Source organism: Myotis yumanensis, unplaced genomic scaffold, assembly GCF_028538775.1.
Source record: "Myotis yumanensis isolate MYYU_CA2020_CCGP unplaced genomic scaffold, mMyoYum1.0.hap1 SCAF_5, whole genome shotgun sequence".
NCBI lineage: Eukaryota > Metazoa > Chordata > Mammalia > Chiroptera > Vespertilionidae > Myotis > Myotis yumanensis.
This window is the reverse complement of record NW_027223756.1, coordinates 34852101-34870308: the sequence shown is the minus strand read 5'-3', so window position 1 is coordinate 34870308 and position 18208 is coordinate 34852101. Positions and strand designations below refer to the sequence as shown.

Here is an 18208-nt window from a genome sequence, read left to right as displayed (position 1 = left end):
TATTTGATATTTATTAAACTTAGTTTCTCCAGCTATGGTTTGGCATTATACAAAGCATCTTAATGACACAGTAGAGTTAAAAAGATCTTTACAAATTGAAATGTGATACCCTTGTCTCCAAATATTTTAATTGCCATAAATTTGTTTAAAAATACACATTAAACGCATGTTTGACACTCTAAACTTTCTATAATCTCAATACCACAAAATACATATAATATACTATACAGATGTGGAAAAATCTAGTTAGTATATAATACTTTGCTCACCATTAACAGCTTTATTATGTGAAATGCACATACTGACTTAGAAATCCTAGTTTTTGAACCCCAAAGTACCTCTGAAATTTTGACATATTGCAACAAATAAAAATCACAGTATATAATTGAAATTTTGGTTGAAAATGTCAGATGCCTAAATATTTTGGACAAAAGAAATGTAAAACAAAGATCTGGTTCATGTACAAAACAACGGCATCCAACAGACACTAACAGTACCTTTCTGTAGAATCAACAAGCCTGATTTATCAGCGGCATCACCTCCCCTCCAAAACCCTCCCTGGATATCAAACCATTATTAGCCAAATAATTTTAATTTCAAATAAGATAAAAGGACTTTCAATAAATATATAACCATTTCCATCCTCCATATACAAAGTTTCTTAAAACCATTCAAAACGGAGGCTAGAGGGTAGATAGAATTTTTCCTAACTGTGCTTACCAACCCCACATCTGGTCCTCAACAGTGGTGCCTTTTCAGGCACTGCCATTTGGGCCAGCTCTGTTGGTGAGCCCCACCCTAACCCAACCCCAGTACTGTTGAATGCTCATGTCAATGATTTGCCAGGTGTGTGCATAAAACTGTGAAACAGGGACACTTCTTGAACAGCTATAACAAACTCAACAGTATGGATAATTATGGCATTGACTTAAAAGGCAGCATTTCCAAAGAAATATTTTCCTAGAGAGAAATACAAGCAGGTAGAAAATTCCAATGGTTAAAAGCTGAAAAGAAACTCCACATGGAAGCAGATAGAGGTCAAAACTGAATTATTTCTAGAATTTCTGGGAGTTCCAGCCCCCACTCCCTCCTCACTTTGCTCATTTAGAGAGCTCTTTTGTTTCTTTTTAAGAATGGCAATGGCAATTTACGCTTAGCTGAGCAATGGTGGCAAGGAGAGGTCAGTGGCAACATTCCCGAAAGTCAACTTCCATTACAGGATGATGATTTAGGCTGCTATTTTAAGATGCTAAAGATCTACAAGACTTGGTTCAGATTTGATTCTGATGCCTTATTCTGTGACCAAATTCTATCAAAAAGAAGAGACTTAAATATTCTTTCCTTTCCCTTTTCTGGAGACAGTAAGTTCTTTTTAATTAACCATAGGGTTCAACTGAATAGAATCAGCATCTGCTTTACCAACTATTAATAACTTGCTTCCTGTCACTTACCAGCTTGGTTCTAGGGTCCAGGGTGTCTAAAGTGAATTTCTCCTTCAGTGAGTATGTGAAAGATATACTCACAAACATGATCAATTTGGTCTCTCATCACTACATATTCCAAGTCATTCCATACTTCTTCTATTTATCTTATGGAATAGCAACCTTAAATGTGCAATATTATTATTGGAAAAAAATCAGCCTCTCCAACACATTGATATATGACCTGAAATGAAATCTGTGTTCCACATTAATTAGGGAACACGAGTTATAGGAGTCTATATGGATTTGAAATGCTTTCCCAATTTTCTTAGGTTTTGTTGTTTTTAAAAAAACATAACCACAATCTGCCTAAAATCAGTCATTCCAAGTAGATGTTCCTGAGACCCAGAAGCAAACTACTATAATTCAAAATACATGAGGCCATTCTGTCCAAATAGCAACTGGAAAATTAAAATCCTTCCCACCCTGTAAGAGCCCTAATATACTACAAAGGGCTCTATATATTTTAAAAGTTAATTTACTACAAATCATAGTAATTAAGCTTTAAGATCTAAAAGGAATACACATTGCACCCTTGAACATTGTTCAAGGTGTCAACAAGAAAGTGTCTTAGATCAATTTAATAAATAATGTGGAAATAGTTGCACTAAGCTAAAATACTAAACACACAATTTTTGACAAACTAAGTTCATGTTTTCATACATACATACATACATATATATAAAGTGTGTATGTGTACATAGTTTTAAAATCCAAAGTTGCATACCCTCACACCTAAAAGAGTGCACAGCTACCTCTCCTCTGCACACAGGCATCTCGGACTGGAGAGACCACTGGCCGCTCTGAAACTCTATAGAGTCAAAACATTAATTTAGAACAGGTGCCTTTTGCAAGCACTTGCTTCACAATGCAAGCTCATTCAAAAAAAGGTAACTTTGCAAAGTTTCTGTCATAAAACACAAAATGATGCTATCTGAGCTGATTAAACCTTTCTTTACTCAAAAGAAACAATGAAAAACAACAACAGTGAATCTAATAAAGTCACAAGTGTATCAAAGTGCAGCCCAGATGCCTAAGGAGCCATCAGTGCGAAAGCTCCTCAGCGCACAGGCATGTATGGGCAAGTACACGTTACTCTACATTGGTTTTTACTTTGGAGAATTAAATTAGTGATGGTCAACCTTCTCCACTCTTCAGCAACTATAATTGTAAATTTATTGGAAGTATTCATTACTTTTAAAGTCAGTTCTTGGCTACTTGCCCAGAAAAAGGTGGCACTGAGGCAAGAAGCAGGCAGAATGCTCTCCAGCAAGACTGGGCCTAGGCTGGACTGTAGAAGTTTGAGAATCAGCTGGAGGGAAGTGCTCCCCATAGCCCAACCCAGACTGACCGAGACTATTATGTAACAACTTCATCCACTGCAATCTGCTGGTTGGTTGCCTATAGAGAGTCCAATGGTGTAGGCTGCTAATTCATACAAGTGTGGTCATAAAGAGCAGTCAACAGAGTAGTTTTTAAATAGTTGCTATTTCTAGAATTAACTATATATTAAGTACAAGTCTCAGACTACTAAGTAAGTTTTTAGTCACTTGTCAAATACAGTTTTAAATGGTTGGAGAACACTGAAGACACCTACTGATGAAGGAGGAATGGTCACCTGTAAAGGAGTCCGAAGTATGTGCTGGAGCAGATGAAGACGCAGACAGAACTTCTGAGATGGACTCAGGAGAGGAGTGGTGTTTCCAGAGAACATTACCTTAAAGATTCAATTCTTTAGGATAGGATTTTGATCCACTGCCCATTATTACTGGTGGAAAAAACCCACCACAGTGAAAAGCTTGACAAACTCACTCTCCCAGAACTGACACAGTTTTTAGAGAAAGAGTATCTTAGAGCAGCACCATAAAACATGCAGGAAACTCTGCTTTAACCAAACGCTGGTGTGACCCTAGAAACGCTCCTGCTGCCTCTCAGGACACAGAAGAGATTAGAACATACTGGAACTCAGAGGTGCCCACAGGCTCCTGTTGCTGACTATCTAAAAGCTCAGAGGATACCTTTTCCATTTCTAGGACATCACTGCAAATAAAGGAATCAGGGTCAGAGAAGTCAGAAGGCCAGGACCTATGTCTACTGGATTAACAGTGGCAAGTTTCTCACTGAATAACTACCATGCTCACTGAGACGTTGTCCTCTTAAAGAAAACTGTTCCTAAAACATGAAGATATCAGAGGCAATTTCTCCAAGGGAAAAAGGTGGTCAACGCAATTTATAGATATCATTCTTCAAGGATATGCAGAAACAATTTGAGGTACAAAACAGTTAAGCAGCTCTAGAAATATGAAGCCACAGGACAATGAAAGTTCTCTAGCTTCAGAAATAAGTGTAAAAGAGACTCGAAAACAGAATTCACTGCACCACTGGGCTTGGAGATTTTCTATCCCTTCTTTCCCATTTCAAGCCTTAGCAATCATCTATAAATATCAGGATAATCCTTTTTTTCTGACTGGGTGGATTCATTTTTAGAATGGGGAGAAGGACAAACTATTTTTTGAAACAGCATTACCCAATAGGTTTGACTAAGTCATGTACAAAAGCATTAGCTTTTCTGAAATAATTAATCTTTATGTGACCCTAAAGATGTAAAAGAAGAGAGAATTTAACATTGTTACTGCAGGAGACCAACCATATGGGTGATCTGGTCCTAGTATAAAACTTCATCTGTAAACAGTCCAGAGTCTTCATTTAAAGGTAAGATTTAAGGCACACCAGACATGATAGGGGCACTAAAACAAGATAGAGGAAATATTTCTCACCTTTGACTCTTATATGCACCTTATAGGAAAAGGTACAACTCTTATAGAGCTGGCTTCTTAAGCAATACCCCTACTCCCCACCCCTTCCCAAGAGCTCACATTGAACCAAGTTAGGTACTTTTCTAGTGTGAATTTTCTGATCCTATCAGAAACATATATAATTGATGAGGGCCTTCATAGTACAAAGGGACTAATTACAAAACAGGTTTAAAAGGAGAAATTCATCATCTCTACATCAGGCATTAGAACTCTAAGTTGTAGAACAAAAGCACACACACCAAAGCTCTAGCCCATTCCTGTATCAGTCACTGCATGCTCCTATCAGAGCATCACAATCTAGTGTGGAAGAATATTTATATAAGAATTCTGAGAGAGATTTTACCCTTTAAATATCATTAATGAAAAAGATATAGGCAGCAACTTTCAGGAGTTGGATCACCCTTTGCTCAACAGTAACTTACACTATTTAAATTTTAATAATTAGCAAAAAAAAACAAAAACAAACAACCAAACCCACCATCACCACATGGTTTTAGTAAAATCCATAAAGTTCAAGATTGTCCTTTTATAAAACCCTTCATTTGATATGCTTCTCCTAGAAAGTCTGCCTGCCCTCTTCTGTAATGCATTAAATGCAAGTTGTAGTCACCTTGTGATTATTAGTGTTATCAACACACGTTCACAGTTCTTGAAATAATGCATACCAAATCAGACATATTTTACACCCACGTAGAATGCTATCTTCTCATATTTAAGTGATTTTCATATGTAGAATATCCTTAATACTAAGTATAAATTCTGCATTAATAAAATTGTAGTTAATATTTGAAATATTATCAGGTAGTAGGTATAGAAAGAACATGTCCATATTTTAGATGAACCCAACTGTTACTCTTAGAAGAGCGACCACAAAAAGACATTAATTGGTAACAAAGCTCCCAAAGTATATAAATAAAAATGCCTACATTACATTTATGCTAAATATTTAACAGGATAAATTTATAAGCAGAAATAATGAAGTTTTAAACTAGCCCCAATGTGGGATCTTAAATTAAAAAAATTAAAATAAATAAAATTTCGATTACTTAAGAATTGCAATTGGAATTTCAATCTTATTAATAAAGATCACTGAAACCATCTTATCAATATGCTGCAGATTTAAAAGCATTTAAATAATTTTTCATATTGGGAATATTGACAGGGTCAACTGACATGATGGCTTTGGGCTATAAAAAACAATAACACATGAACAAGGGAGGAGAACACCATTCCTCATTCTTAGTGTTGACTAGGTGGCATGTTATGGCAGTTTTCCTTCATGATGTAACACAGTGTTGTGGAGAGAATCAGAGGCAACAAGAATGTGTTCAGTTCAAGATATCAACTTGGCATCCTGGCGAAGCCAGTGCAGTCCCTGCCGGGTGTAACGAACTAGGTCTGTCATGATGCTTGCGTTAAAGATGAGAGGGCCCATTACTTTATCCAGTTCAGCAAAGAATTCTAGAAAATGAAAAACACTCATTAAATGATGTACATTGCTTTAAAATTTTTAGTCTAGACTGTAAAATAGTATTCATATGAAGTAAAAAAACACACCCTCTTATACTAAAATAACTCTCCGTGTCTTAGAACAAGCCATCCCATAGTCTCAAGTTATATTTCCCCCTAAGTCACAAAATATTTAAATGAACTGTATGATCAGGAATTAAGTGTTATACAAGTAAGCAGAATTTCACTGATGGAAATTATAAATTGTTAGTATGCAGTAAACGTTATTAAAATAGAGACCTAGTACCACAATGTGCTATTATTACTCAAAAACAATCTCTGTGTACTGTTTTTGTATAAGAAGCATGTTTCCCCGTAAGAGCTCCTGTGAAGCTTATTTATTTTTATTTTTATTGTGTTAATCCTCACCCAAGGATATTTTTCCATTGATTTTTAGGGAGAGTGGAAGGGAGGGGGAGAGGCAGAGAGAGAGAGAGAGAGAGAAACACCAACATCACATTGATTGGCTGCCTCCTAGCCCAGGGCCAAGGAACAAGCCTGCAACCGAGGTATGTGCCCTTGACTGGAATCAAACCCGAATCCTTCGGTCCGAAGGCTGATGCTCTATCTACTGAGCCAAACTGGCTAGGGTGCCCCGTAAGGTTTACACACTTTTGACAGCCTGTATCCAACCTTTCTGCTGTAATCATATGCCATGCAACATCCCATGTTATAGACAGTAGTTTAAAAATATAAGGGACAGAAATAAAAGGATTCTTCCTATGTGAACAAATACAGGCTGATGTACATGTGAGGTGGGTGTAGAGAGGAGGAGAGTATAACAGTATCCTAACATTTGATCCCAATGCAATTTTGGGAGAAGATAAAGGGATGTAGGACTCAGACAACAAAGACAGTTGATATACATGCACAGAAAAAGGGGTCATTCTCACGATAAAGCTCTCAGCCTACTTAAATAAGGCAAGAAGTAATCAAATAGTTGAGAAGAAAAGGGTCCTCTTTATAGAATTCCAGCTAATTAATGTAGCAGGAATATCAGAACAGAAAATTCCTGATGCATTTTAATAAATATAAGTAGTGATCATGAATGAGTGCTAAAAGCATGAAGTTAAAGATTAATAGGGAATCTTACACTATGATGTAATAGAAAATCTAGAGTGCCACCTATGAAACATTCTTATCTAAAATAATAAACTTGAGTCTAACTAATCAAGCTTCAAGATATAACTATCAGCCCTGGCCAATATGTTTCATTGGTTGAGCATCATCCTATATAGGTCGCAGGTTCAATTCCCGGTGAGGGTACATAGCCAGGTTGTGGATTTGATCCCTGCTTAGGGCACATGCAGGAGGCAACTGATCGATGTTTCTCTCATACCGATGTTTCTCACTCACTCTCTATCTCTCCTACTCCCTTACTCTCTCTTTAAAATCAATGTGAACATATCCTTGGGTGAGGATTAGGAAAAAGAAAAAAAACAGATGTTAACTATCAGTATGAAGGAAATAAAGGGGACAGAGAAGAGCAAACTAAATGATACCATAAGAAAGCAATCAGTCAAATCCAGAATATGATATAGTCTATGGCCCAGTTTCTCCTTGACATCAATGGCATGACCAAAAACCAAAACAAAATACTTGAGACTGATCAATGAATGTTTAGATCCTGTCTAAACCAAATCCAATTGTTAAAAAAGGGGCATATTTGAGATAACAGAAAAATATGATGGTAGACTAGATAGAAGATGATTTAAAATAATTATTATTAATTTGGGTGGCTGTGATAAAGGTATGGTGATCATGTTTTTGAAAAGTCTCTCACCTAAAGATGTATATCAAAGTATTTAGGTGCAATGTCATAATTGGGTATGCCGGAAACCAATTCCAGCATGACAGGAGGGCTGCATCTGGGAATGGCTGAGGGCATTTCCCCAAACCTGAAAAGGGATTATTGCTTGGCTGCCAGACAGCTAAAGGGCATCTTAATCGACATGTTATTGCCTCCTACTGGCCAAACACCTGAACAGCCGTAGGCTAATTCCCCCATTCTGACAATGGACTCTGTATGAAACCCTGACCCTTTGAAGTGTGTATCTCTGCCTCACCTCAGGACAATTTGTGTTAATAAAAAGCATGGGGTCCTGAGACAAGGAGACCTTTTAGACCTTAGACTTTAAGAACTTAGACATTAGATCTTAGTTTCCTTTAAGCTAAGCTCCTCTGACTCCCAAATGCCTTTCAAAATTATGCTTCTGTCTCTAGACTCTTGATACTGGAACAAGAACCCCAGCATGGGTATTTATTTTAAAATACTCCAGGAAAAGAATGAGGGGCAAGGAGAGATGGAACATGGTTAGCAAAATGTTGTGTTGTTGAAGCTGTTTCCTTTAGTCCAGCGGTTCTCAACCTGTGGGGCCCGACCCCTTTGGGGGTCGAACGACCCTTTCACAGGGGTCGCCTAAGACCATCGGAAAACACATATATAATTACATATTGTTTTTGTGATTAATCACTATGCTTTAATTATGTTCAATTTGTAACAATGAAACTGGGGGTCACCACAACATGAGGAACTGTATTAAAGGGTAGCGGCATTAGGAAGGTTGAGAACCACTGCTTTAGTCAATGTTGGAAAACTACCATGCAAAAAAGGGGAAAAAGGAAGAAAAGGAAAGGAAGAAAGAGGCTACAAACTCACATCAGGGAGAATAGAAAGTAAAGCTGGGGTGCCAGCCGGCGTGGCTCAGTGGTTGAGTGTTGACCTAAGAACAGGAGGTCACGGTTCGATTACCGGCCAGGGCACATGCCCAGGTTACGGGTTCAATCCCATGCAGAAGGCAGCCGATCCATTATTGATGTTTCTATCTCTCTCTCCCTCTCCCTTCCTCTCTGAAATCAATAAAAATATATTTAAAAAAACAAGTAAAGTAGGGGTGACTGAAGAATTTCAGATTTGTAACCTTTCCTGAGCAGTACTGACAATATTTAAAATATTAGAAACAAATTAAAAACACAACTTTGTTAAATATTGAGGTTCCCCTTCCATTGTGCCGTCACACCCCTCTTTAGGGATAGGAATCTTTCATTTTCATCTGATTATCTGTTCATACTATCAGTATTCAAATGTACTTTGTGACAAAAGGACACCTGATTGACTACTTTAGTATTTTTTTTTTAAATATATTTTATTGATTTTTTTACAGAGAGGAAGGAAGAGGGATAGAGAGTTAGAAACATCGATGAGAGAGAAACATCGATCAGCTGCCTCCGGCACACCCCCTACTGGGGATGTGTCTGCAACTAAGGTACATGCCCTTGACCGGAATCGAACCTGGGACCCTTCAGTCCGCAGGCCAACGCTCTATCCACTGAGCCAAACCGGTTACAGCTCTTTTTCTTTTTATATATTTTTATTGATTTCAGAAAGGAAGGGAGAGGGAGAGAGAGACAGAAACATTAATGATGAGAGAGAATCATTGTTCGGCTGCCTCCTGCATGCCCCCTACTGGGGATCGAGCCTGCAACCTGGGCATGTGCCCTTGACTTGAACCCGGGACTCTTCAGTCCACAGGCCAATGCTCTATCCAATGAGCCAAATCCGCTAGGGCTACTTTAGTGTTTCTTTACAAAGGATCTATCTGAATAGATGCCACACACACATACATACTAATAACGTCTACTAAAATAACATGGTATTTATATAGTACTTTTTCTTAAGGTCTTTAAATTCTTTATAATTCTCATTGTTTTTAATTTGGGAGATAAACTTGAAGTGCAAGCCTCAAATGATCTAATATTATAAAATGCCCTAGATGCCCTGGCTGGGTTGCTCAATAGTTAGAGTGTCGGCCCAAGCACTAAGCGTCTTAGATTCAATTCCCAGTCAAAGGCACATAACCTGGGTTGTAGGTTCGGTCTCTGCCCTGATTGGGACTCGTGCAGGAGGCAACCAATCGATGAGTCTCTCTCACATCAATGTTTCTTTCTCTCCCCTCCCCGCACCTTCCACACTCTCTCTCTTAAAAAAAAAAAAAAATGGGAAAAATATCATGTGAGGATTAAAAATTAAATTTAAAAGAAATGCTAGAAATCTATTCATTTTGTAGTCTCTTTCATCACATGAAGTTTCTTACAATATACCTAAAAATCTAATACAAACATGCTTTCTTATAATATCCAATATGTATATGTTGTCTGGATGTGATCCTATCCTATAGCTAATTTTACTGTTAATCATCCTAGAACAGAACATCCTATTTTATTACTTTTATAGTACGAACAACATTTAATATATCAGAACAAAGGCAAACTGATTATCATTAACTCTACTAATAAACTAGATGATAAGCTAAAAATGCAGACCAGACACTTACTTAACTAGGCCATAAAAGTTCCTTTTAACAATTCCACCCCTCAAAGTTTCTCCAGAGACCGTCCTACCTTTTTGTTCTTTGGAAAGCTGCTCAGCTTGGTCCCAGATTTCTGTGGCATAGAGGAAATTAGATGTAACCTGAACATAGCTGGCTGCCATCTGGTGGATCCTGTGTGGAATGGTCACTGAAGAACCACTTGCTGAAGCACTACTGGCCCCAGAAGAATAATTTCCTGAATTGCCTGGCGACAGCTTTGGAGAAACAGGGGAAGGCATCCCAACAGCTTTGCTACACACACAGAAACAGGAAATTTATTCATATGGTTATAGTGAACATGACAAAATCAATGTAATACGGGCTTTTAGGAAGAGCCCATATGAAGGTTTTTAAAATTTAAAGATTCTTTCAAACTTCAAGGGTTCCCAGGGAAGTACAATTTCTTTTAAATAAGTACTTCACTCACTAAAGACCACTGTGAATTATCATTTTATCTGGATGCTTTGTTTTAATAAATGGCAACAGAACAAGAGATGGGAAAGAAATGCTAGTACTATAGTTCATAAGTTAGATTGCCTCACTCCCAGTCCAAAACTTTCAATGGGATTATATATTTAGGTACTTTTCAAACTGTTTTGTGAAAAGTTGGGTGGAATGAATAATTTAGCACCAAAGAAAAAAAATGCGATAGTAAATGGGAACATCTTATTTTTAATTCCATAATTTCTGGTACTTTTATAGTTTAACCAAGTTATTCAGAGCTGTTGAAGAGACAGCTTTCCCAATCAACTGTAATCATCTCAAGATTCTGTCAATTAAATATTTTTTAGAAAACACATCTTGAAAGCTGGCAGGTTCATTTCAGTACTAAACTTTGTGAAAATGCCCAAGATCATAAACAAAAAAAGAAAAATCAAACAAAAGTTGGAGGTGGTGCTGGGGGGAGCTATTTGTTAAGAATATTTTTATCTAGCCCTGGTGTGGCTCAGTTAGTTGAACAACGTTCCGAAACCAATAGGTTGTGGTTCAATTCCCGATTCAGGGCACATATTTGGGTTGTAGGTTCATTCCCCAATTGGGGCACACCCCATATAGAAGACAACAGATAGATGTTTCTCTCTCATCTTGATTCTCTCAGATTGATGTTTCTCTCTCAAATAAATAAAAACATATCCTCAGGTGAGAACTTTAAAAAATTGTTTAAAAAAAAGAAAAATTTTTATCTGCACTTTTGGCACTATAATTTGGTTAAGATAATACATAAGGGCAGAGACAAAATGTCAATTAACATAAACATATTAAGTGAACAAACTTATCCCCAAAAAAGAAGATTTATATATTTTTCCCCTTTTGGGGGGAGAGTGGGATAAAGTGATGTGGAGGTGGAGGAGAAACCACAATCATACCTCAGTTATTAAATTCTGGCATTGTCGAGACTTTAGTAAAGATAAACCCACTGTGATATAAACCCAAGTAGTTACAGAAATCAACCTGTGAGAAGAGTTAAAGTGCTGTAAAATAACTCAGATTTCTGCAGGTGAAATGTCCCCTCCTCTCTAATCTTTGTAAGATTATGTTTATTATCCTATTTCAATTTATAAAAAAGATAAAATATTTAAAAATACTTAATTAGAGATAGTTTTCATTTTTTTAAAAGGTTGTCATCTTACCATTTTTGGAAATTAGACCCTAACTATTCCACTTTTATATAAAAATAAACTTGTCACAAATAATATTTTATTGAATAAAATAGACGTACCTTCCCAAGCCAGGTGATGGTGCTTGAGAATTATTATAAGAATTCTGTGGAGAAAATAAAATGTACTTAACAAAAATTTAAAAAACAACAACACTACTTATAAAGTACTAAATATATTCAAGCACTGGGCCAGAACTGATCTTAAGAAGCCTTGGAAATTAAAAACCAAAATGTGTGTGTGTGTGTGTGTGTGTGTGTGTGTGTGTGTGTGTGTGTAAACGTCAATAGAAAGAAGTTATAGGTAAGAGCTGGAGTGTTCTGCAGGGCTTAAGTGAGACACAACGAACGAGTAAGAGACTGACAAAGAAGAAGGGAGAAGGGAGTCATTACACATGCAAAGGCGGCAGAAAAGATAATGTATGAGACCCACAAAGTTAACCTGGAGCACAGGTTTAGATAAGGAACAAGAGAGAGAAAGATCTTGAGGACCTTAGACGTCCGGGTAAAAAACTTGGGCTTGATCCTGCAGGCAATGGTAAGCTACTGAAGGGCTCCAAATCATAATTAGGGCAGAATTTGAGGAAGATTTATGTGTTGCTATTAAAGGAAATAACAAAGACATTTTAGAAAACTCTAAGTCGTCTAAGGAAAGATGGTAGGAAAAACAAGAGACCATTTTACAAGTATAAATTAGGTTTCATGATAAAAATAGCCTACATCTAGTGAAATGTTAAGAGCTACTGAATGATGCTACATAGGTTCTACAATCAGATATATGTGCATTTAAAAATTTACAAGAAACCTCAAACTTATTTGAAAGTTCCCAAACAGTAGCTCCTCCCTTGCCATGGCAGGTAAAACATGAGGGCACTTCTGGAGTAGGGATAGAAGACTAAACATTTTGTCTCCTGGCAAATGGACCCTCCTCTTTGGCACACTTACCTTCAGGTGCTCTGTCAATGTCTTTGAGTACTTCAGAGCATTTTCCTTCTTCAGTTTGAATAGCCTCAGGTACAGCAGAGACTGGCATCTCAGGCTAATCAATGGAAAAGGGCAGTTTATTTACAGGACAACACACTCTGGCCTCATCTGTACAAGCTTTGAATCATGTGCAAGAGTATAGAATTGGCTCATGTGAGCAGACCAAGGCATAAAGTCAACAGCACTAACTCTTAGGCAAAACCAAAAGATAGTTTTGACACATGCCCTAGAGAGGAGAAGGAAGGGAAAGATACCTAGGACTAGCTTCCTATTTGCTGACATTCAAAAATTAAAACCTCACCCACAGGACCCAACATGTCATTGTAACAAATGCACTTAAAAATTGAGGGGCAAACTCAATAGATCAAATTATAAGTAATCTAAAATTAAACAACAGAAACTAGGAAACTCAACTATAAATATTACAATTCTGAGGAAATACATATAAGCCTTAACATAGCTTCGGTCACTTTCACTTCTCACTGGTCTTCTTTTTTTGTTGTTGTTAATCCTCACCCAAGGATATTTTTCCATTGATTTTTAGAGAGTAGAAGGGAGGGGGAGAGACAGAAAGAGAGAAACATCAATCTGAGAGAGACATACCAATTAGTTGCCTCCCACATGTGCCCCGAACAAGGGCCAGGGAATCGAACCTGCAACCAAGGTATATGCCCTTGACCGGGATCAAACCCAGGATCCTTCAGTTGTAGGCCTACATTCTATCCATTGAGAGAAACCAGCTAAGGCTCACTGGTCTTCTTTTGCTTCTTCTATAGTTTCCAGTTTCTTTCCACTATTCAGCCCTTGCATATGTTCCCTCTACCTAAAGACTAGGTCTCCCTATACTCTACTCTTACCATTACATATACTTTTCTTTCAAACTACTTAATTCATATAGTTGTGATTATTTGATTAATGTCTGTCTCCTCACAGTAGACAGACACTATGATAAATAGGACCATGTCAGTTCTATACACAGCTATATTCCCAGAGGTTAAACATAGTGCCAGATAAATAACTATAACAAATGAACTGCTACATCTCCCTGAAATACAAGCAAACAAACCACTTTCTTTATTCTGAGAAAATTAAACATTTGCTTCCCAAGGAAAGGTATATGTGAATGGAGAGAGAGGATACAAAATAAATAAATAAATAAATAAATAAAGAGCCTGGAAAAGTAACCATTTAAGACAATTAGAGTTCGTATTAATCCCACTCTGCCAAGACTTTTGTCAAGAGGGCAATGGATCAGAGACTGACAACTATTAAAACCTTTCAATAGGAATTTTGAGTTATTTTCTACCTTACCCATCAAGAATAGATTTATGACTGGGTTATAGAATGTTGATTCAAGGATAATTTTCAGAAGCACATACACAGCACAATTTACTAGAGAACTGCCTGACATTCAGCAGAGGTTAGAATACACAACACTTACCAAAGTACTGTGAGTCTTTTATCTGCAGCTGTAGCATCTGGTGCTAAGTAATTCTTTAGTTTCATAGTGTATCTGTGAGTTAAAATAACAAACAAGTGACACGGTATTTTAACTTAATCTTCTGACTACCTTAGTCCTTAAAACATTAGACTCTAACCTACATAAAGGCAAAAGTACTCATTGAAGTATCTAATTCTCCTTATCCAAGGACAATAAAGGATTAAACATCCTCCTTAGCTCTATTATATATAGTCATGCTGCTTAACGACAGGGATATGTTCATGTCGTTAGGCGATTTCATCGTGTGGGAACACCACAGTGCTCACTTACACAAACCTAGATAGTATAGCCTACCACAGACCTAGGCTACATGATGAAGCCTATTGTTCCTAGGCTACAAGTCTGTACAGCATGTTACTGTACAAAATAACACAAAATTAAATCAAGTGCAAGAGAAAACAATGCAATCAAAAGATGGGGTAAACATAAGACATATAACACGTCATACTTTGTTTTACGGTAAATTTTTTTTTAATGTAAGTAGAAAGAGTATACTTTAAAATAATGATAAGGAGTAAACACATAAACCAGTAACATTGCCATCATTAAGTAATATGTATATGGTATACTTTTATACGAGATGGGCAAGTGCAGGTTTGCTTACATCAGCATCACTATAAACAAATAAGGCATTGTGCTGTGACATTATCACAGATCCACAATGCTAGGTGATAGAAATTTTTCAGTCCCACTATAATCTTATGGGACCATCATACATGTGGTCTATCATTGACCAAAATGTTGGTATGCAGTGCATGACTATATAGTTATATCAACCCCTTCCTAGATAGACCAGAGAAATAATATTGCCAATGATATGGCAAGTTTCCCCACTTACTTGATGAGCTCCACTGTCTCTGAATACATAGGAAATGGGGATTTGGATTCCTGAGCATTTTTCTCTAATGCATTCCCACATTCAATGAAAGATACCACAGCATCAAGATAGTATACAGCTTTCTCAAACCTGTCAGACTGAAGAAAGAAGAAAAAAATAATGAGAGCTCCACTGATGTGGTATGGAAACAAACAACAAGTGAAGAGTTAGTTAAATCTAATTAAATATATAAATGTGAAGAGAATGTTTACATACCAATGCATCTGCATTGTGCTTTAGCTTTTTTGCTTCTTGTAAATAATGGTCTGCTGAATAACTTCTGCAATGTAAATTTTTATTGTAAATAATGTGGTAAATTTTTCATAAGATGACAATAGTTCATTTAAATCTCTAGCATCCCTCAGTTTTCATGTCCACAAGAAAATGAGCAATTACTAAAACATTTGATTCACTATTTTCCTGATGTTTACATTGAGCATAAATAGTATTGGCCAACTCATGGCAAAACAGAAATCAAGCTCCCTAATATTAAATACTAACTTACCCAAGTTGTTTGAGAACTTTAGAGTAAATAAAAGATTAAATAGGAGAAATAATCTCTTATCAAAATGGAGGGGAAAACCCAACATTATTCTTACATATTTAAGAAAACCCTTATTTTAAACAGTCATATCAGCAGCAATAAGGTTCTACCAGAAGACACATCATTCACATTCCCAACAAGAGTCATAGAGTTAACTCAGAGGAACAATACTTGGGGCTAGTGGGTGCCTTTCAAATTAAAAGCCAATTATTCTGTAGATCACAGTATGAATTCTTCTAGTCAATGACAGAAATGAAAATGAATTTCTTATATGCTGACTGGCATGATTTCTTGAATGCATAAAAAATCTTAATTTATCTCACCTGTCATCAAAGGTAAGCTTTGTTCTCCGAGGCTTTGAAACTTCAGGATTTGGTGTAGATGTCGGACAGTTAGAGGAGCTATTTGAAGCCTTTTCCTGACCAAAAAAATATATAACCTATGTTTTAAATTGTGAGGAGATTGGATAGCTTTTAGATTTATAGTGCCTAACTTCAGATTTATTGAAGGAAAACTGAAGGTTCTGAAAATTAAAAAAAAAAATTTCCAGATATTTCAACACTTTCTTATGTAAAAATTGTATGTGTGTGATATATAAAATCACTGTGTGGTGACGGATGCTAACTAGACTTACTGTAGTGATCATTTAAAAATATATACATATATCAAATCATCTAAAACTGATGTAATATTATGTATAAAATATATGTAAATTTTAAAAAAATGGTAAAACTGTAAGAAATAGACAAATCCTATATATTTGTAGAAATAACAGAAGTAAAACACAATTCTCTCAGTAAACAATAATAGAACTGGTAAAATATCAATCAGCATAGAAAAGGGTTGAAAACATGATTAATCTAATAAAATTATATAGATCCCTATCCCCAATATATGTAGATGCTTCTTTTTAACCCCTAGAGTGCTGGGGAGCGCAATCGCGCTTCTCCTGTCTTTCACCAAAAGTGCTGGGAGCGCTATCAAAGCTTTGAAATGGCCCTAACCGGTTTGGCTTAGTGGATAGAGTGTCGGCCTGCGGACTGAAGGGTCCCAGGTTCGATTCCGGTCAAGGGCATGTACCGTGGTTGTGGGCACATCCCCAGTAGGGGGTGTGCAGGAGGCAGCTGATCCGATGTTTCTGACTCTCTGTCCCTCTCCCTTCCTCTCTGTAAAAAATCAATAAAATATATATTAAAAAAAAAAAAAAAAAAGCTTCGAAATGGCGTCCAGTTCTAAGTGTGCTTTTATTAGTGATGATGATATTGCTAAATATGTCAATGTAGTAAAGGTTTCCTTAAGTTTTTGAATATGTAACTTCATTTACTCGCTATTCCTAATTTTCTTTTCCTAAACTGCTGTAAAATCAGCAAAAATGCCTTGGCAATTTTAGCATAGTTCCTAGGATATTGGTTGGCACTCAAAGGGTTAAGCAAATATTTAATATTAGAAAAATCTTCCATGTACTTTAGAAATATAAAGCAAATCTTAACAAATTTTAAGATTGCTACCCTGCAGATCACTCTCCAGTTCCAATGCAATTAAGGTAGAAGGACTAACCAAAAGATAACTAGAAAATCTCTGTATGTTTGGAAATTGAGTAATGTACTTTTTTTTTTTTTTTAAATATATTTTATTGATTTTTGACAGAGAGGAAGGGAGAGAGATAGAGAGCTAGAAACATCGATGAGAGAGAAACATCGATCAGCTGCCTCCTGCACACTCCCCACTGGGGATGTGCCCACAGCCCAGGTACATGCCCTTGACCGGAATCAAACCCGGGACCTTTCAGTCCGCAGGCCGACGCTCTATCCACTGAGCCAAACCGGTTTCGGCGAGTAATGTACTTTTAAGTAACTCTTTGATCTAAGATGAAATCACAATGGAAATTAGAAAACATTTTAAATTATGTTATAAAAACATTATATACCAAAACTTGTGCAATGCAGCTAAAGCAGTATTTAAAGGTAAATATATAGTCTAACTGCTCATATTGGGGGGGGGGGGGGGGAGGCTTAAAATTAATTTAAAAATTAATGAAATATTCATCTCTAAAAGTTAGTAAAAATAATAATAAAACAAACAAAAAGAATAAAAAAGGAAATTATATAGATAAGAGTATGGCGTGGTTGGTGTGACTCAGTGGTTGAGCATCGACCCATGAACCAAGAAGTCCCCAGTTTGATTTCTGGTCAGGGCACATGCCTGGATTGCAGTCTCCATCCCCAATGCGGGGGCCTGCGAGAGGCAATCAATTACTGTTTCTCTCTCATCAGTTTCTATCTCTCTTTTCCTCTCCCTTCCTCTCTCTCTAAAATCAATTCAAAAACATTTTAAAAAAAGATAAGAGTATAAATTAATGAAATAGAAAACAAAATAAATTACAGAGCATCAACAAAAACAAAGGCTATTTTTTGAAAAGACAAGTAAAACTGATAAGCTTCTGATGAGACTGACTGATCAAGGGAAAAA

General features: G+C 36.6%; 1 protein-coding gene across 2 annotated transcripts in view; it reads right to left on the bottom strand.

Annotated features, from left to right (window-relative positions):
* Nucleotides 1-18208, bottom strand: part of AFF4 (ALF transcription elongation factor 4) — an 84635-nt gene continuing 66427 nt past the window's right edge. For both annotated transcript variants that reach the window (XM_070415009.1, XM_070415008.1), the window contains 8 exons: nt 16063-16157; nt 15412-15475; nt 15157-15293; nt 14259-14330; nt 12779-12872; nt 11897-11940; nt 10208-10428; nt 1-5758 (listed from right to left, as the gene is read on the bottom strand). In XM_070415009.1, the coding sequence (XP_070271110.1) occupies nt 5631-5758; nt 10208-10428; nt 11897-11940; nt 12779-12872; nt 14259-14330; nt 15157-15293; nt 15412-15475; nt 16063-16157 (855 nt within the window). In that variant the 3' untranslated portion in view covers nt 1-5630. The remainder of the gene's footprint in view (nt 5759-10207; nt 10429-11896; nt 11941-12778; nt 12873-14258; nt 14331-15156; nt 15294-15411; nt 15476-16062; nt 16158-18208) is intronic.